This window comes from Heloderma suspectum, chromosome 10 (assembly GCF_057233095.1).
Source record: "Heloderma suspectum isolate Gila_16-S chromosome 10, 16-S_ref, whole genome shotgun sequence".
In the NCBI taxonomy this organism is placed as follows: Eukaryota; Metazoa; Chordata; class Lepidosauria; order Squamata; family Helodermatidae; genus Heloderma; species Heloderma suspectum.
In genome coordinates this window covers 10,581,547-10,602,492 of record NC_139467.1, presented here as the reverse complement: position 1 = coordinate 10,602,492, position 20,946 = coordinate 10,581,547, and the positions used below count along the sequence as shown (strand labels likewise).

Below are 20,946 nucleotides of genomic sequence, written 5' to 3'. Positions count from 1 at the left end.
TGCTGCCTTGTGTTTTGTTTATGCTTTCTTGAGCTCTGTGTATCCTCGAGGATTCTAAAATCTATATATACAAGTGGGAACAGCAACAAAATGTTGCAGTATGGAATCCTCCTGTTTAGGATTCAAGCCCGTCAACCTTGCCCTTTTCCAGCATATTCCATTCCATTCCTCCTTGGTTTTCTGTCCCAGTAGCCAGTCAGCATTCCATGACCACTGAACATGCTATTTTAGATTTCCCCTGTCTTAGAGTTTCTTCCCTAAAGATTTTTTTTTGTAGTTCTGCAAATGTTGGTGTTGTCCCAAGTCTGCTGATATCACCTCCTTGTGCCATTTTGGCTACATATGGATTCACATTTGGAGAATGGTTATTGGTACAGAGCAGACTTCCCCGACCTGGTGCCCTCCAGATGTTTTGGACTACAACTCCCAGCATTCCTGACCATTGGCCATTCTGACTGGGGTTGATGGGATTTGAAATTCAAAATGTCTGGAGGGCGCCTGGTTGGAGAAGGCTGGTATAAGATATACACATTGTTACGCAAGGGTGAAGCACTTACAAGGGTGCAGTACTTACTCAGGTTTGGTTCCCTTTGGAAGGTGGTTCCTGGAGGTTTATTGGCATTTTTAATGGGTATGTGTTTATTTACAAATATACAGGTTAAGATTAGGTAGAGGCACAGCTTAAACATTTCAGCAGACAGCCAAATCCTCTGCTTCCACCTCAGAACTCTAGGGATGTAGACAGCACATTAAGATGCTTACAGAACCCAGACTCAGCTTTTGTTTCTCTCTCCATTCCTGAGTCAAGCTATAGCCTCTTCTTTGCTTCCTTTACAGTAGAAACTCAGGCCAAATCCAGGTTGCCTAGGGTTCCAGTCTCGCCTTCCAAGGTTCCCCAGATGGCCACACCACTTCCCTGACTAGTGGTTTCCCATTCTAAAAGGCTGAAATGCCTCTCCTAAGGTTTAGGACAGTAAGAGCTTTAAGCTCAAATGTGCTGGTATTTTGGCCTGGCCATCTTTGCCTTCGGCCTTGCCCTGTTTTGCATTCAGTCTTGCCGGCCACTGGAATGTGGCCCCCAAAAGCTTCTCTGAAACCTTCTCTGAAGGTTCAACACCCCTGCTTTACAGAGACCTAGATGACAACATCCCAGCCAGGAATGAAGGACAGGAGAGGGGGAAAAGATATGCCCTTTTGCCAACATGGCTCTCATCTTCCGGAAGAGTCTCCTTTCCTAGTCCTTGTGGGCCATTTACCTATCGTTTCCCTAACAATGGAGATACGTGGCAACTTTGCCAAGGCGAAGGCACTTCCCAACAGTAGGTGTGGCCGTGTTAACCCTCCCCATTCCAAATGTACAATTTTGCAAATATATATACATGCTTTACCAGTAATAATATTCCATCCTACTTTCTCCCAAGATGCTGTCATGCTGTAGCGCAGGGGTGGGTAACTTGCAGGCCTATAGATGTTGTACTCCTAATTCTTATTGGCCCCAGTCAGTGTGGTCAATGGTCAGGGGTGATGGGAGTTGTAGTCCAACAAAAGGCCACAGGTCCCCACTCCTGGTCCAGCATGACCAAGATATAGGTCATGGCAGATAAATGGGGTGAGGATACATAGCTACCTTGATTCCTGATTGCTGCGATTGTGGGGGTGACCAGGGGCATGGCGCAAGTTTAGCCACACACCAGTGTTGTTCCCGACTGCACCCCCTTACTTTCTCCCCATGCACTATTATGAGGGAAATTAGAGCACTGGGCAGAAACCTGGTCTACACATGCAGCAGAACAAGGTGGTAGAATGGACAGGAACACTTCAGACTGCAGAAGAGGGATGACATTTCTGAATGCTCCTCTCTACATTAAGAACTCCCTGCAAACAGAAAACTAGAACTGCCAGCAAAGGGCTGGGGCAGTCTTTATCCCAGTGGGCTAGCTTGTCATTTGCAGGGAGATTTTTTTTCATGTGGAGGAGCATCCAGATCTGGAATCCAGCCCCCCGCCCCAACCTGCAGTGGTGCAGTCCTTTCTACAACTTCTGCATTCCACCTCCTCAGCCTTCTCCAACCTGGGGTGGCCAGGTGTCCTTGTTTACAGAGGACTGTCCTTTATTTGAAGGCATCCTGTATTTGAAGGGCTACCTGGTCCAATTCCAGTGTAAAGCTAAAGAACCATCACAACTGTTGCCCATCCACAGTAAACACCTGGACAGCATGCAGAAGAGGCAGGTACACAGGTCACAGGTTTCTGCTACAGCATGGTGAGATGTATTTTATTTCTATTTAAACCATAATAATAATTTCTAAATTTGAACCTATATATCTTAATTAGCATATGCAAATATTATGAAAAACACTGCCCTGTTTTGTCCTCTTTTTGGGTGATACATTTCCTCTTTTGACAATGCATAAGTGGTTACCCTACCTCCAGATGAGTTGGACAACAATTCCCAGAATCCCCAGCCAGCTGGCTGTGAGATTCTGGGAGTTGTAGTCCAACCCATCTGGAGGACACCAAGTCGCTGAAGGCTGTTCAACCACCTCATTCTCCAATATGTGTAGACTAGGCCAATGTTGCAGTGAGGACAAAGCCTGTCCTCTGCCTCATTGACCCAAATCCCCCTGTGTATGTGTGTGTACACACAATGAATATATCTGTGTGAAGAACACACATGGGTCATCATAAGATGCCTTGTTATAACATACAAGATAGACATACACACGATCTGTCATAGCGATGGGTGTTTTGCTAGTAAAGAAATATATATATATATATATAAACAAGGTCTCTCACACCATTTCCAGCAAGCCTTGAAGGAGATGGTCTTGTCTGGTAAGCTAGGAACTTGGACCATTGCCATCCTACTCCATCTAGGAGGATGAAGTCAAGAGTGGTTTGCCTTCCTTATCAAACCAGTGCATCGTTTCCTCTTCCTTCTCCTCAGAGTTACCCGCCTTCAAAGCCATCCTCAGCTTAGCCCAGAACAACTTCTGAGCCTCAGGGTCTGGGGGCCACGTAATATATGTCTTCTTCAACATCACCTTCCGCATCCGATGGTAGGCAGAAAGCTCTCGCTCTGGGATAGCCTCTAAGAAAACTGGAATAAGGACATCCTTCAGCTCATCAAAGAGACGGTAGCTGGCTAGCTGGATCTCCATGGAGCACCACTCACTCTGCAGGTAACTCCTACTGATGACACAGATTGTATGTCGGCTGTTGTGGATGCTGTCAACTATGTTGTCTATGATGTACCTTCCTGGCTGAAAGTCCCGGTGGTGGAGGCAGAGCCGGAAGATGGGCCCCCCTCCTTTCTCTAGGCTGGGCACCAACTGCTCCAGCACCCAGCTCTCATCAGTGGAGTTGTAGGAGATGAAGGCATCAAATTTGTAATGCTCATCCTTGTCCCGCCTCCAATGATTGTTGACCCAAGCACGCAGGATGTAGATGTGGTATTTCAGGTGCCAGTAGGTACGGTGGTAGAGGAAAGGTAGCAGCATGTGGAGTAGCAGAGCAGGGAAGGTGACGGAGAAAAGGTACAGTCCCACATCTTGGAAGCAGACATGGGTATCAAAGCTGTACACATAACTGGAGTGCTGCCCAGAATTGCAGGAGTAGTTGTACAGGTAAACCACCTGCACCTGGCTGTTGTTCAGCCATTTCTGGAACCAAATGTTATCACAGGTGCAAGTCAGAGGGCACTTGCGTAGGTCAAGGTATCTCAGCAAAGTCAGCTTTTCCATTACACTGCTATTGATTGTCTGTAGTTCATTCTTCCCTAGTTGCAGATTGCGCAGTTTGGTGAGGTTTCCAAAGACCTCCAGAGTCAAGGTGCGGAGGCCAGCATTCTCCAGGTTGAGACTAGTCAGGTTTCTAAGATTCTTGAATATACCCGGTGGAAAGTTCCCCATGCCATTACTGCTATCAACCAAGCTTAGGTATTCCAGCTGTCCTAGGTCATCAAAGACATCTGGTGCAATGGAGAGAATTTTGTTTTCAGACAGGTAGAGATTGCGCAAAGAAGTCAGGCCCTTGAAGAACTTTGGTGGGATGATCTTCAAACCATAGGGTTGCTGAGCTTGGAGCTTGAGATCATACACCAGGTGCAGATTCAAGAAGGGAGGTGGGCTGTGTTGCTTCATGCTGATGTAGTGTATCTTATTGCTCATTAAGTCCAACACTTTGAGAGTGCTCTGTACTGGATGGAAAAAGCTGTGGCTAATGTGCTCAATACGATTGCCATCCAGATAGAGTTTGGAGAGATTCCTCAGTCCTTCAAATGACATGTTGGTCAACCTGCGGATATTGTTCCCCCCCAGATCTAAGGTACAGAGCTTCCCAAGGTTCCTGAAGATGCCAGGGAAGAGGACAGAAATATGGTTGTTCCGGAGATTGAGCGTCTGGAGGCTGCTCAGGTCCTCAAAGCTGTTGTCGTATATATCAGTTAGTAGGTTGTTATCCAAGCGCAACTCCGTGAGTTGTTTTAAACCCTTCAAGGCTTGTCTATGCAGAAAAGCAATGCTGTTGATGTTGAGGTGGAGTTTGACCAGATTAGGGGCATAGTGGAAAGCGAAACTGCTGACATAGATGATGCGATTGAAACGGAAAGAGATGGTCCTCAACTCTTTTAAGAAAGAACGTTTAAAGCAGGACCTTAATCTGTTCAACAGGTTGTGCTCCACAATTAATGTTCTCAGCTTATTTTGTACTGTCACATTCAACATCTTCCTTACACATCGCACTGATCTGAGACGATTCCTTGAAAGGTCCAGCCGCAAGATAGGAGGGCATGCCAAGAAAGTGTTGTCACTCAGGGTCTTGAGGTTGTTGCTCTGCAGAGACAGATTCAAAGAAAGGTTGGATTTCCCAAGATGTTGGCACAGCTTGGTCAACTGTGAGGATTTATTCAAATGCAATCCAGAGTAGTCCAGGCTGTGAGGCTGCAGGTCAGAAATATTCAAGAGCTGGAAAACATCTATGCTGTTCCCCATCAGCTTCAGTCTGCTGAGGTTCCGGAGGTTGACTGATGCAAAGGAAAAGGCATTTGAGATGTTGTTGTAAGAAAGGTCCAGTTGTTTCACATTCCATGGGAACCCTGGCCCTTCAGCATCTACCCCACACAGGGAATTGTTGCAAAGCAGGAGGGTAGACAAGGAGGTGGGAAGTTTCAGTTCAGACTTCAGGGAGGTCAGTTTGTTATTGCACAGATTCAGCTGCTGCAGTCTTGTCAAATTCTGTATGCTCCAAACTACTTTTTCAAAGTTCCCCAAGCTGTTGAACTGGAGCTCTAGGTTCAGAAGGTTCTGTAATGGACTAAATGTATCCTGATGTATTGTGCTCAAGTGATTATTGTGCAGGAGGAGGTGGAGGAGGTTTCCCAAGCCCTGGAACAGAGCTCCGGACAGGTTTTTGAGATGGTTGCAAGAGAGGTTGAGGGTCTCCAAGGCTGTGAGATTCTCAAAGGCCCCATCTTCTATCCTTTCCATTTTGTTGTAGCTTAGGTGTAGGACCTTCAGCTCTGAGAGGTGGTGGAAGCTCCCATAAGGCAAAAATTTAATGGAATTATGGGATACATTGACCACCATAGCGTTGTTGGGAAGGTCATCCACAGCACTGGAGACAGTATTTAGGAAACGTTGCATGCACTTGAAATACCCTGGATTCCACATGGATTGGATGCAGTTCCTGAAACCATAGCCAGCTGCCTCCTGAGTGTTAAGCAGAAGAAAAGCCAGGAAAGGGTGCAGGACACCTATGCGGCCCATTGTTGAGTGGGCTTCTCGGCTCCCAAAGCCTCCCTTGTGTCACCAAAGAAAAAACCTAGAACCAAGGAACATTTATTGTGTGAGCCTTTGAAATTCTATGCATGACCATCTGGGAGCCATTGTTTTAATGCAAGTGACATCTCTAGAGCTTTATGTACACTGTGCACTAATCAAACCCTCAGCAAATTCTGCACCAAGACAATTTAGAAGGCTGTCACCAGATTAAAGAACTCTTGCAGTGCAATTCTATGCATGTTTACTCTGAAGTAAATCCTATTGCATTGCGGTCAATGGGACTTATCCACAGGTAAGTGGGTATAGGATTGCAGTCTTAAGGCACAATCCTAAGCATGTTTAAACAGAAAAAAGTCCTTCAACTCCCAGAATTCCCCAGCCAGCTTAGTTGATTAATTGTATTCCTTGATTAACTGCTTAGTCTGTCAATTTAAAGTTGCAGATCTGTAAAAGCAATTGCTCTGAAGTAAAACACAGACTTTATTTTTAGATTATGTATGCATGTGTCATACAAGGCATCATCTAAGAAAGGTCATCTCTTCCCACATGAGAGAAAAGGGGGGATGCCCTCTTCTGATAGTCCTTGCCTAATAATAATAATAAATGTTATTTTTACCAGTTGTAGCCTGATTAATCAGGGGCATCTTTTTGGTTGATTAGATGTTTTAAAATCAATTAAGGGAGCAATCCTATGGCCCCTTGACAGAATCTGGAGGGCAATAGGATATTTTGGATTCCTGTATCTGAGGTCAGAGACAGCACTTGGACCCAGGAGTCCAAGCTTTCTGCCCCCTCCCCTCCTTCTCACAGCCATTTGAATATGCAAGTGCCAATCAGTGGTTGTGGTGTGTTGTGCAAACCCAGCCAGCATGGGTTAATCAAGGGTCAAACAACCCACACTTAACCCATGATTAGTAGTTGGGTTAAGTGTGAGTTGTTTGCATGCCACACCACAAAGAACTGGGATGTAGTAACCAACGTCAGCCTCCTCATGATTTGGCTGAAGCCATCACATCCCTTGCAATGCAATCGCACTTTTTTTGTGGCCTGATGCAAGATCAGCAGCTGTGTTGTCTGCCGTGCTGACCAAGTGTATTTGCCTTCGCTTATGCTTTCCTTGCATATCTATAAATACAACAAATATTGCAAAGCCAACGTAAGTCTCCGAAGCCCTGTTATGCAAAGAAAGCTCTAACTCTTGTAGTGCTACCCCTGGACTTTTCACTGCTCTGGGATGTTGGGGAGTGCTTAACAATATTGACAACTAGTGTCTTCCTCTCACCCCTGCCTTAAACCCTTCATCCCTGAAGTCAGTGAGAAACAGATGGGATTGCATTTCAGTCAGACACTGCATTTGGAAGAACTTTAGAAAGCAGCAGCTGCAAAAGTGCTTTTTAAACTGAAAGGTGGGCTATTAATTGTAGAGATTTGGTTTCTCATTTTGGGACAGTGGGGAGAAGCTGCCCCACATTAATAAATCTGCTGCCATATAAAAAGTCATTTATATGGGATAATAGACCATCACAGATGCAGGTATGTCTCTGTTGGATATTCTTGTGGAACACACAGCAGTACAGCTAGGACTGAAGCCAAAGTCCAGGGACCCACAATCCCCCTGCCCCCGCCAATGATCACCCAGAAAACAGCAGGTGATGGGAGGAGCAGCAAACAAGCCTAGTATCAACACCTGGATCAACATGGACTTGCTGGGGCTGATGCTGCCCACACAGCATCCTTTTCTTCTTCTTTTAAAATTATGCTATAGTCAGGAGACAGCCATCTGGGCATGTACATGGTTAGAGATGCTGATTTTATTATTTTTATTTTAAAAATATATTATCCTTTTCTAGAACAAAATGATGCTCATTCAAATGTGCACTAGGGCAGCAGAAGCACACACTACTTTATTCCTGTAGTCATTGTGTTATGAATTAAGTGAGTTTAAAATGCAAAACAGCACATGCTCAGAGTATGTCTTTTCTTTTTCTTATATCAGGGTTGGCAAGCAGTTTCTTGTTTGTTCGTTTTTTCTCTAACACATCAGGGATGTAGAAGCAGTCGTAGAGCACGGAATGGCAAGCGGGGCAGGGAGAAGGGAAATGTTGGTTGTGTGCTTAACAATGGAAGTAATACACATGGCTGTCTAAAAGAGTCTCCGGTAAAACTATTAAGCCCATGGTCTAAAATTACTTAGCAGCACCACTGAGAACACCAGGAGGATGGATAGCATCCAGGTCTCACATTCTGTCTACTGACAGCAGCCAGAACTGAGATTGTGGCCCCTTCAAAAAGTCAAACTCAAGCCACAAAGTTATTGTGGCACAGGTGAACTTGGGATCATCTTAAAATGGAGAAATTAACTCCAGGAATCAGGGACTCAAGATTGTTGGAGCAACTCCCCAATGAAGAAAGGAATATAGGAAGCTGCCTTGTACTGAGTGAGACCATGGGTCCATCCAGTACTGTCGACACTGACTGGCAGGAATGGCTCTCCAGGGTTTCAGGCAAGAGTCTTTTGTTGCCCTACTTGGAGATGCTGGGGATCGAACCTGGGACCTTCTTCATGCAAAACATATACTTGACCACTGAGCCACAGTATTTGGGGCTTTTTAACTTAAAAAAGTTAAGTAGGGGGTACATGATTGAGTGTATAAAATTATGGTGTGGAGAAAGTGGATAGAGGGGTCGTCCCCGTCCCCCCCGTACCTGCTCTCTCATAATACTTGAACCTGTGATCATTCAATGAAACTGAATAGTGGGAGACTGAGGACAAATAAGAGGAAGAACTTCTTCATGCAGTGCATGAAGAAGTTGAACTATGGAATTCCCAACCACAAGATGCAATGATGGTTGTCAACTTGGACAGCTTTAAAAGTGGATTAGACAATTTCATCAAGGATAAGGCTATCAATGGCTACTAGTTATGTTGGCGATATATTACCTCTGCTATCAGAAACAGTATGCCAGTTGCTGGGGAACATGAGCAGGAGAGTGCTATTGCACTCATCTCCTGATTATGGGCTTCCCACAGGCATATTGTTAACCATGGTGGGGGAGGCCAAGCCATGCTTCTGTCCCACCATGGTGACCTTTCCTAGCTTACATGGAAGGAAGTGTTTGAATGTTCTCCCACCTGAAAACTGCAGAATAGTTCTATCATATTGCCTTCATCCTCTGTCTTCTATTTTCTTTTTTTAGTTTACGTCAGAACCCCAAATATATTATTTTCTGGGGGTTCCGCCCCTATCTGATCTCTGCTTTTCTCTCTTCTCTTTTTATGGCCTCCCTACTTTTACTTCCCTTCTTACACATGATAACTAGATGGACCCTCATCTGATCCAGCATGGCTCTTCTTATGTTTCTATGACTTCCCCTGAAGTTTGACAGACTTGTTAGCAAAACTAAAATGCACTGAAAATTAAAGTTTAAAAACACACATACAGAGATAAATGTACCATTTGGCCATCCAGCCTGAACCACCTCCTCCCGCACAGAGTGGTGTTGTTGTCAACAACAGAGTGGTGTTTTAATTGTGTGCAAGGATTAATGATGCACTCCCTGTAAAATAAAAAAATGAAAGAAAGGAACACAACCCCTGCCCTGGATGCTGCTGCTTTGTGAGAAGTGGTCTCCTCCTCCTCTCTCACTTCCTCTCCTGCCTACAGCCACATCTCAAATAAGTCCCCTGCGAGGTGGGGGCTTCTATTCTTTGAAAAGCTTCTGCTTTCCCAGTTTAATAGCTGCAACATCCCCCAGCTCCATTCTTCCAGTCAGTAGCACCATTAGGACTGGACCATGGGGCTGACACCCAGGGCTCTGCAGCCCCCAAATGACCACTCAGAGAGTAGTAGGTGGATGGGGACAGAGGCAAATAGTCCTGGCATTAGCATCTGGGTTGGCATGAGTATACTCGGGCCAAGGGGTGTTGCCCGGCTGGGCCCCATGGAGCCCTAGCTCCAAATCTTTTCCCCCACTACCTTCAGATCTATTCCCAGAGCTGTAGGTGCCCCTTGGTGCCAATGGAAGGGTTTTCCCCCCCTCAGCTTCATTGCTATACAGGGGGCAATTTTCAAGGGGGGTTGCAGCTGGGGAGGGAAGGGTTAACCCCTTCCCCACATGTTTCACCACCCCACCCCATGCCTTAAACTTAGAACATTTGGCAATTAAACTTAGAACATTTGGAACAGAAAATTCCACTGATTCCAGTGTAAAGATTGGACCCAAGTCTTTTAGGTTCCTAGCAACATTCCTTCATGGGGTTGCCACTGGTTGCCACTGTATCTTTTCTTTCTTCTTACTTTTAAAGACATTTTATAGGCAGAGGGCATCTGGGTGGCTACATATGTATATGGTTACAGATATTATTTTTTTTTCTTTTAAAATATATGATTCTTTTCTACAACATAATGGCGCTTATTCTCAAGCAAATGTGTTTAGCATCAGGGCAGCAGAAACAAACTTTGTTTTATTCCTGTAGTCACAATGGTGCTATGATTTAAGTGAGCTAAAAATGCAAGACTGCACATGTATTTCTTTTTATTAGGCTGGGCAAACAGTTTTGTTTTGTTTTATTCTAACATGTCAGGAATGTAGACACAGTTGTAAAGCATAGAATGGTGGTTGCGGGAGGGGAGGAGAAGAGAAATGTTAGCTCTGTGCTTCACAATGGAAGTAATGCACGTGACCATCTAAAGGGGACCTCTGTAAGACCATTAAGTCCAGCTGCCTTACTGGTTATCTAAAGCCCCCTCCACTGTAAGACTATGTTCATGGTCTAAAATGACTTAGCTGCACCATTGCTTCTAGTGGTGGTATTCTGCAATCCCTATGCCTGCCCCCATCCCTTGCTAATCTGGAGCTGGAAGGTTTGCAGTGGGTGGGAAGGGGCATCAGAAGAGACAGCAGACCTGCTAGAAAAAGCAGGAAAAGCAGAAGGACAGAAGCCCATGGCAGGTTGTGATTAGGAGCTGGACTGGACCAGGGTCTCCCCCTGCTCCGCAAACATTGTGTAAGAAAAGGTCCTTCTAGATGAATAGCTCTTAGTACGACCAATCCAAATACATTGTGTAGCTATTCCACCTTTCTTTCCTTGACAGATTTTCTGTTGCAAGAAAAATGGTGGAAGCAGGAAAACACAGGAGGGCCACTGATGGAAGTCAACCTCTGGATCCCCCGTAAAATTCAGTGAATGTGGCATGGCAATTGCACAATAAAAGCCTCATCTGGAAGCACCCAGAGTGTGGGATGACCCTGCCCTCTTTGGGTTTGGTCTTGCATACAAACCATGTGCCCTCTCTCTGAGCTTTGGCCCTTCCCAAATTAAAGCATCAAAAGATGCTAATGAAGTGGGGGATAAGGGGTTGGGGTTGGATTGTGAGTCTCTCTCTCTCTCTCTCTCTCTCTCTCCCCCCTCCCTCTCTCCCTCTCTCTCCAGTCACAGTGTGTGTATCCTGGAGCGGAATATGGCGTAGAAATCCCAGAATATATTAGACAGCATTTGAAATGGCACACCTTTTTAGAATCGTACCTGTTGGTTAATATGGGATTGCATTTGAATCTGTTCTACGCTAAAGCCTTTGATTGTGTGGATCACAACAAACTGTGGCAAATTCTTAAAGTGATGGGAGTACCAGACCACCTTACCTGTCTCCTGAGAAACCTGTATGAGGGTCAAGAAGCAACAGTAAGAACCAGACATGGAACAACCGATTGGTTCAAAATTGGGAAAGGAGTACGACAAGGCTGCATATTGTCACCCTGCTTATTTAACTTCTATGCAGAGTACATCATGAGAAATGCCGGGTTGGATGAATCAGAGGTCGGAATTAAGATTGCTGGGAGAATTATCAACAACCTCCGATATGCAGACGATACCACCCTAATGGCAGAAAGCGAAGAGGATCTCAAGAGCCTCTTGTTGAGGGTGAAAGAGGAGAGTGCAAAAGCTGGTTTGAAACTCAACATTAAAAAAACGAAGATCATGGCATCTGGCCCCATCACTTCCTGGCATATAGAAGGGGAAGAAATGGAAGCAGTGACAGATTTTACTTTCTTGGGCTCCAAGATCACCGCAGACGGTGACTGTAGCCATGAAATTAAAAGATGCTTGCTCCTTGGGAGGAAAGCTATGGCCAACCTAGACAGCATAGTAAGAAGCAGAGACATCACCTTGCCGACAAGGGTTTGTCTAATCAAAGCTATGGTTTTCGCAGTAGCAACGTATGGCTGTGAGAGCTGGACTATAAGGAAGGCTGAGCGCCGAAGAATTGATGCTTTCGAACTGTGGTGCTGGAGAAGACTCTTACGAGTCCCCTGGACTGCAAGGAGGTCAAATCAGTCCATCCTAAAGGAAATCAACCCTGAGTGCTCATTGGAAGGACAGATAATGAAGCTGAAGCTCCAATATTTTGGCCACCTAATGCGAAGAGAAAACTCCCTGGAAAAGACCCTGATGCTGGGAAAGACTGAAGGCCAAAGGAGAAGGGGACGGCAGAGGATGAGATGGCTAGATAGCATCACGGATGCAATGAATATGAACTTGAGCACGCTCCGGGAGAGAGCGCAGGACAGGAAGGCCTGGCGTGCTATGGTCCATGGGGTCACGAAGGGTTGGACACGACTGAACGACTGAACAACAATGCAAGTAGGTACGCAAGTGGGGGAGGCAGTATCTCATTTCTTGGGTGGCCGGGTGGCCTACTTTATAAAGCACAGCCCGCTATTTGAATATGTCCTCTGTTTGATGGGCTGCCCAGTCCAAGTCTGGTTTAAAATCAAAGAACCTTAAGAGGGGAGGGAAGTTGCCCATCAAGATTTATTACCTGGACAGCAGACTGAGCAGGCACACAGGTCACGAGGTCAGTCCTCCTCACTACGGTAAGGTGTATTGTATTTCTATTTAAATCAATAGTTATTATTTCTAAGTTTGCATTTATACATATACATTAGCACGTGTAAATGTTATGCAGATTGGTGTCCTCTTTTTTCATGATGAATTTCCTCTTTTCTGGCAACACATAAGAGGCCACCTTTTTCTTTTCCCATATGAGTTGGCAAGGGGGGTGAGATTCAAAACGGGGTGGGAGAGGATAACTTGTGAACCCTGGAGGCAACGTGCATTGACTGAAGTGGGGGAGATTAAAGTGAACATTAAAGCACCTTGATATGTGTGACTTTGGCCCTTGTCTTTATGACCAGTCAAGGGCTCCTTCTTGATGCTATCAACCACACACTGAGTTCAAACAGCAAGGATACCTTGAAAGGCATTCTCAGGGGCTGCCTCATAATTGTGAGACTACCCTTAGAGGTTCATCAAAATCTAAGATTGAGGGGCTAACTACATGCAAAATACAAACATGAATCTTATGAAAGATAGCCCAATTTTCAAAAATGAAAGAAAAACAGGAGCTGGGAGATCCAGGTTCTAGTCCCCAGTCTGCCATGAAAGCTCACTGGGTGACTTTGGGCCAGTCACAGACTCTCAGCCCAACCCACCTCACAGGGTTGTTGTTGTGAGGATAAAATGGAGAGGAGGAGGATAATGTAAGCCGCCTTGGGTTCCTTGCAAGAGGAAAAAAGGCGGGGTATACATGCAATCAATAAATCAAGCAAGCAAGCAAAGGCTCAGGAGGAGTGCTTAACCCTTTCCCTCCCCACAGCTTCTCCCCTCCAAATCACTTCCACCAGTTTCTTCTTACAACGTTCAAAATGGGAAAAACCCCATGAGGAGGTGAGCAGCTTGGGGAGGGTGGTAATTACAGTGAAGCTATGAATGGGGGAAATGTCTCCTGGCTGCCTCTGCACTCCTCTGAAGCAGTTAAAAAGAAGTGTGGGGGAGGCATGGAGCTCAGCTATGCATATTTGCACATTGTTGTTCAGTTGTTAAGTCGTGTCCGACTCTTCGTGACCCCATGGACCATAGCACGCCAGGCCTTCCTGTCCTGTGCTCTCTCCCGGAGCGTGCTCAAGTTCATATTCATGACATTGGTGATGCTATCTAGCCATCTCATCCTCTGCTGTCCCCTTCTCCTTTTGCCTTCAATCTTTCCCAGCATCAGGGTCTCTTCCAGTGAGTTTTCTCTTCGCATTAGGTAGCCAAAATATTTGAGCTTCAGCTTCAGTATCTGTCCTTCCAATGAGCACTCAGGGTTGATTTCCTCTAGAACTGACTGATTTGACCTCCTTGCAGTCCAGGGGACTCGTAACAGTCTTCTCCAGCACCACAGTTCGAAAGCATCAATTCTTCGGCACTCAGCCTTCCTTATAGTCCAGCTCTCACAGCCATACATTACTACTGGGAAAACCATAGCTTTGATTAGACAAACCCTTGTCGGCAAGGTGATGTCTCTGCTTCTTACTATGCTGTCTAGGTGTGCCACAGCTTTCCTCCCACGGAGCAAGCGTCTTTTAATTTCATGGCTACAGTCACCATCTGTGGTGATCTTGGAGCCCAAGAAAATAAAATCTGTCACTGCTTCCATTTCTTCCCCCTGTATATGCCAGGAAGTGATGGGGCCAGATGCCATGATCTTAGTTTTTTTAATGTTGAGTTTCAAACTAGCTTTTGCACTCTCCACTTTCACCCTCAACAAGAGGCTCTTGAGATCCTCTTCGCTTTCTGCCATTAGCGTGGTATCGTCTGCGTATCTGAGGTTGTTGATAATTCTCCCGGCAATCTTAATTCCGACCTGTGATTCTTCCAACTCGGCATTTCCCATGATGTACTCTGCATAGAAGTTAAATAAGCAGGGTGACAATATGCAGCCTTGCCGTACTCCTTCCCAATTTTGAACCAATCTGTTGTTCCATGTCCGGTTCTTACTGTTGCTTCTTGACCCTCGTACAGGTTTCTCAGGAGACAGGTAAGGTGGTCTGGTACTCCCATCTCTTTAAGAATTTGCCAGAGTTTGTTGTGATCCACACAATCAAAGGCTTTAGCGTAGTCCATGAAGCAGAAATAGATGTTTTTCTGGAATTCTCTTGCTTTCTCCATGATCCAGCGAATGTTGGCAATTTAATCTCTAGTTCCTCTGCCTCTTCGAAACCCCACTTGTACGTCCGGTAGTTCTCGGTTCACAGTTGCACATAACATGTAGTTAACTTTAGCTGCTGACTTTCTGGCCTTTAATGGGGTAATTTTAAGTGTGTGTGTGTATGTGTTTAAATTGTAATGTTGTCTTTTATTCCTTTATTGGGGGAGGGGGTATACATTAAAATAAATAAGGCTGCAACCCTACATGCACACTTTCCTGGGAGTAAGCCCCATTGATCTCATGCTGTGAATGAGCTCCTCAGCTTATATACCACAAATGGGGGTGGGGTGGGGGGACCCAGCTGTACTATTTCCTTGCCACGTATGGTGACTATAAATTTATTAATTACATGGTGCCAACAAAAGTTGCTTTGGTAGCTCGCTAAACCTTTCCTTAGGATTTGTTTGAGGTCTAACTCCTCCCCTCCCCCCTAATTTGGTTATGTCAGTTCTTTCCTCTTCCTTTTTTATTCATATATTATATAAACTTGAAGAATTTAATTATCCAGTCATGGGATTCAGTCCTGGAATTTGCTATTGCTACCTGTGAAACTATGCTGAAAGACAGATTTTGTATATAGAAAATACCACCAATGGTCTGTGGCCATATAGATGGAGTATTTTTTTTTTAACCAAAAGAGCCATAGCCTAAATTAGGAGGTAGAATAGCCAACACTGTTTCTGACTGGCTCCTATGCCTTTAATATCACCTTGGTATGGAGACATTAACAGGGGGACAATGCTTCTCTCCATGCCATGGAAAAGCTTCTCCACTGATTTCTGCTGATTAACCTGCTTTTTGAGGCATAGGCACAGGCCAGGCTGGGTGTTTTCCTGATCAGTTGGCAACCTAAACGTGGGTTGCACTAGGGCTGATATCTTCATCCCTCACCATCTGCCCTCATTATAACTTCTCTCCTGTCTATGGCCTTCCAGTATCCCACAGGGGACCTCCTTCTACTCCCTTCACTGCTCCATTAGTTGCCCAATTTTGCATTTGGGATCTCACTTAGATCAGGCACTGCCTCCAGCAATCCCACAGTTTGCTCATGCTGAGTGGAGTTAATACCTTACTGGAGATATGAGAAAATTATAATATTCGCAATGTTTGTTCTGATCACAGGAAAATAGCAGTATATGGATTTCCAGCTGCAGAATTGTTCTCTTTGACTTTCAGTCAACAAAAGACCCTTCCAAATAGACATTTGGACATTAATAGCATCCCACCAATAACTAATGACTCACTGGAGAATTTATGAGATTCCAAGGTACATATGCAACCAGGCCGTGAGGGTTTCCTACCTGTTTCCTCTTGTGCCTTGGGTCTTCACGTTCCCTCTGGTGAATCCAGATTTAATTTAGTAGATGCTACAGTCCCTTTTCCTATCTTGTGTGGGAACGCCAGAAGAAAAGAAAACGTGCATTACTTGATTTGATTTTTTTCTATTTAAAGAGGAAGCGAACTGGCGTTTCTGTTTTCAGTTTTGTTTCTAACACGGTGAGAGAGTGTGTTCTCCTTTCCAGTTGCTTGTGAGAGGCAGCTGACAAAGACTGCAGGTGGGGGGTTGGCAGAAAGGAGAGCAAAGTGCATACAGATGTACCTTTAAGCAGAGTTTGGTGTGGGTTCTTCCTGCACAGAGCTAGCCCCACCCAGCTCTTCCAAAAACCCTTCCACAATGCATCAGACAGTTTTGTATCCAATGCTGATTTGTGCATCTTTCTTGCCCCCCCCCCCCGCTTATGCTTCAGGTAAAGTGCCTGCCCTTTTAAAAAAAATTTTTAAGCACCATTTATCGTTTATTTAAGCTCCTAAGATGCACCAGGCATAGCTTCCTCTGCAGCAACCCCTTAGCAGCAAATAAAAAAGTTTATAGTTTCAAAAAGCGGGGGGGGGGGGGGATAGATCTTTGTATGGATAGTGTCATGATACAGTCTAGCCAGTAGGTGGCACTGGACACAGCTGTATCTGGGGAAGTCCGGAGTTTCCTGTTATTGTTTTGTTCTTGCTGGAGCAAGACAATAAAAATCTTGTCTGGCTTCCTGATGGCTGTGGCGTCTAAGCCGCACATTTCAATTTGTCCCCATCTTGGTGCCGACCAAATGTGTCGGACTATAACTCCCTTTGTCCCAGATGGTATGGCATGCTGGCTGGGGTCGATAGCCCAACACACGTGGAGGGCACCAAGTTGGGGAAGGCTTACATGGAATTGTCACAGACTGTATTTTGGCATTTCACGTTCCTTTTGGTCTCGTTGTTTACTATTTGTTTCTTCCTCCATACCTTTGTGTGTACTTGCCAACTTAGGATAACTCTAAACACATCTGATGAAGTCGACGCTAGCCCACAAAAGCTTATGCCATAATAAATTAGTTAGTCTTTAAGGTACCACAAAAACAACAGCAGGTAAAATCCAGCATAAGTCCTACTTAGAGTAGACTCATTGAAATGAATCGGGCTAACTTCAGTCCCATTCATTTCAATGGGTCTACTTTAATATATGATTTATTAAAATTCTTATGTACTGTTTCATATATTAAAATCCCTGAGCAGTTCACATTAAAATACAGCATAACGATATCACAGCCTAAATAAGATCATAAATAATCAAAACCTTAGAAACATTTTAAAACATTACAACATTATAACGATAAAAACAGGGTAGTAATAGGGTCCCTCACAGGTCAGGCAAAGTCTTTATGAATAAGCAGGACTTATGCTGAGTTTTACCTAGTGGTCTTTTTTCAACTTAAAAACTAACACATTTAGCATAACATAAGGCAGTCTCCCTCAACCTGGTGCTGTCCAGATGTTTTGGACCATACCACTTAGCATTCCTGACCACTGGCCATGCTGGCTGGGGCTGATGGGAGCTGAAGTCCAAAACACCTGGAGGGCGCAAGGTTGGGGGAGGCTGACACAGATTTTCATGGACAAGGTTGGCATACACACACACACACACACACACACCCTAATGATCTTGAATTCCTGCATAAAGACCTTCTCTGAGCAATTGTATACAGTTGCCAAGTACTGTATAGTATGTAATTGGAAATCTCCAAAGCAACCACATTAAGAGAGGTAGATTGATAAAATCTGGGAGACTACATGTATAAATGTACTCAGCAAGTGCAGCGAGCAAGGAATCCTAAGTCAAAGAATTATATTATGGCACCATGGTTTCCATTTATTTTCTACATTGAGGCTCTTTGAACTTTTGATAAAATTCCAACCAAATGCATTTGCCTGTATTTTTTTCTGATTAATGTACACATACACACAAAACAACATGAACTTGCAGACACTCCTTGTATATGTTGTATAACTTCTATTTTTACTTTCATTAGATATTGTTGTTCAGTCGTTAAGTCATGTCCGACTCTTCGTGACCCCATGGACCACAGCACGCCAGGCCTTTCTGTCCTGCGCTCTCTCCCAGAGTGTGCTCAAGTTCATATTCACTGCATCGGTGATGCTATCTAGCCGTCTCATCCTCTGCCGTCCCCTTCTCCTTTTGCCTTCAATCTTTCCCAGCATCAGGGTCTTTTCCAGGGAGTTTCCTCTTCGCATTAGGTGGCCAAAATATTTGAGCTTCAGCTCCAGTATCTGTCCTTCCAATGAGCACTCAGGGTTGATTTCCTTTAAAAAGGTAAAGGTGTCCCCAACCAGTCGTGTCCGACTCTAGGGTGCAGTGCTCATCCCCGTTTCTAAGCCGAAGAGCCAGCGCTGTCTGAAGACGCTTCCGTGGTCATGTGGCCGGCATGACTGAACACCGAGGTGCACGGAACGCTGTTACCTTTCCCGCCAAAGCGGTGCCTATTTATCTACTTGCAATTTCTTGCTTTCAAACTGCTAGGTTAGCAGGAGCTGGGACTGAAGACGGCAGCTCACTCCGTCACGCAGCACTCGGGTCTCGAACTGCTGACCTTCCAGTCTGCAGTTCAGCGTCTTAACCACTAAGCCACCGTGGTCCCTGATTTCCTTTAGGATTGACTGATTTGACCTCCTTGCAGTCCAGGGCACTCGTAACAGTCTTCTCCAGCACCACAGTTCGAAAGCATCAATTCTTCGGGGCTCAGCCTTCCTTATAGTCCAGCTCTCACAGACATACATTACTACTGGGAAAACCATAGCTTTGATTAGACGGACCTTTGTTGGCAAGGTGATGTCTCTGCTTTTTACTTATGCTGTCTAGGTGTGCCATAGCTTTCCTCCCAAGGAGCAAGCGTCTTTTAATTTCATGGCTACAGTCACCGTCTGCAGTGATCTTGAAGCCCAAGAAAATAAAATCTGTCACTGCTTCTCATTAGGTATTGAGCTCCTACTTAAGCCATTTTAATGTACATGTTCCACAAGCGTATCAGTTATAGACCAAGATTTATAAGTAGTGAATTCCTTTGTTTATTTAGTGATTTTGATTTATTATTATGTGCATTCTTTTTGTTGCCTTTATTTTGTTAATCCATTCTGTCTCTCCTTGCCTAATAGATTTTCTGTGGTAAGAATAAAGACAGAAGAAGCACTGGGAAAACATAGGAGGGTTTACAAATGGAAGATTATGCCACCTGGACCCAGGTAAAATTCCATAAGGGTGTGATCCTATGTATGTTTAGGCAGGGAAAAAAAGTCCTACAATTCCCAGCATGCACCAGCCAGCATGGCTGGCTGGCAGAATGCTGGGAGTTGTAGAACTTATTTTCTGCCTAACCATCCACCCTTACATGATTAAAATTTTATACTGCAATGCTATGCACACTTACCTTGACCATGAGATTCAGTCCCACTGAACTCTGTGGGGCTTATCTCTGAGTAGACATATATAGGATTGCACTGCAACTGTGTGTAAAATCTTTACAGCGACCATTCACAAAGTAGTGCTGCTGATAACACAAACATCCTGGCATGCTAAATTAATTAATTTCCATAGCATGGGAATAAAAACACCACCACATTACCTCCATTTAGGCCACAGATGGTGATTAAGTTGAACTTTTTGAGAAGTTCTAATTTTGTTGCAATGGATTATCCCCTTCTGAACAAAGTTACCACAAGATTCGTCATGGAAAACGATTCCCATCTTACTTGGCCTCTGAGCTGCAGTGATCTTTGGCAAGGCTCCCCTAGTGTGTGTGTAGATGACTCCTCAGCCCCACCCCCACCTCTCAAAGGCCAGCCACTTCTCCCTCTCCATCCCATCATCTTTGATCTCCCCTCTGTGTTTCCTTTTTGCAACCCCCCCCCCTTTGGAAGGCTAGGCAAATCATTTTCTCCTAAGGGGCAGGGAAGGAAGGGTTAAACAATCCGTCTTCCCTCATACCTCCCCACCTTCAAAGTGGGGGGCAGGCAGGGGTTACACATCTAAATTTTTCTTCAGTCCCTCTGGGCTCTAGACCATTCCAAAGATTGGTGAGAAAAAGAGGAAGTACCTTATGAACAGCTTTTGCTGAAAACAGGCAGTGCAAGTTCTCTTAGGGTGCAATCCTATGCTTGTTTAGACAGAGAAAAAGCCTACAACTCCCAGCATGCCCCAGCCTGGGCATAGAATCATAGAATAGTAGGGTTAGAAGGGGCCTACGAGGCCATCGAGTCCAACCCCCTGCTCAGTGCAGGAATCCAAGTCAGAGCATACCTGACAGATGGCTGTCCAGCCTCGCCTTGAATGCCTCCAGTGTGGGAGAGCCCACCACCTCCCTAGGTAATTGGTTCCATTGCAGTATTGCTCTAACAGTCAGGAGGTTTTTCCTGATGTTCAGCCGGAATCTGGCTTCCTGTAACTTGAGCCCATTATTCCATGTCCTGCGTTCTGGGATGATCAAGAAGAGATCCTGGCCTTCTTCTCTGTGACAACCTTTCAAGTACTTGAAGAACGCTATCGTATCTCCCCTCAGTCTTCTCTTCTCAAGGCTAAACATGCCCAGTTATTTCAGCCTCTCTTCATAGGGCTTTGTTTCCAGTCCCCTGATCATCTTTGTTGTCCTCCTCTGAACCCTCTCCAGCTTGTCTGCATCCTTCTTAAAGTGCAGTGCCCAGAACTGGACAGTACTCCAGATGAGGCCTAACCAGTGCTGAATAGAGGGGGACTAGTACTTCCTGGGATTTGGAAGCAATGCCTCTATTAATGCAGCTCCAAATAGCATT

The 20,946-nt window shown here is 45.0% G+C and overlaps 1 protein-coding gene across 1 annotated transcript; it reads right to left on the bottom strand.

Annotated features, from left to right (window-relative positions):
- Positions 1–2,261: 2,261 nt before the first annotated feature.
- On the bottom strand, positions 2,262–16,204 carry LOC146337665 (uncharacterized). Its single transcript, XM_084814335.1, has 2 exons — positions 16,113–16,204; positions 2,262–5,819 (listed from the first exon to the last, which is right to left on the bottom strand). Exon 2 carries the CDS (start codon positions 5,762–5,764, stop codon positions 2,873–2,875), a length of 2,892 nt encoding a protein of 963 aa, XP_084670461.1. The 5' UTR covers positions 5,765–5,819; positions 16,113–16,204; the 3' UTR covers positions 2,262–2,872.
- Between the last annotated feature and the right edge of the window lie 4,742 nt (positions 16,205–20,946).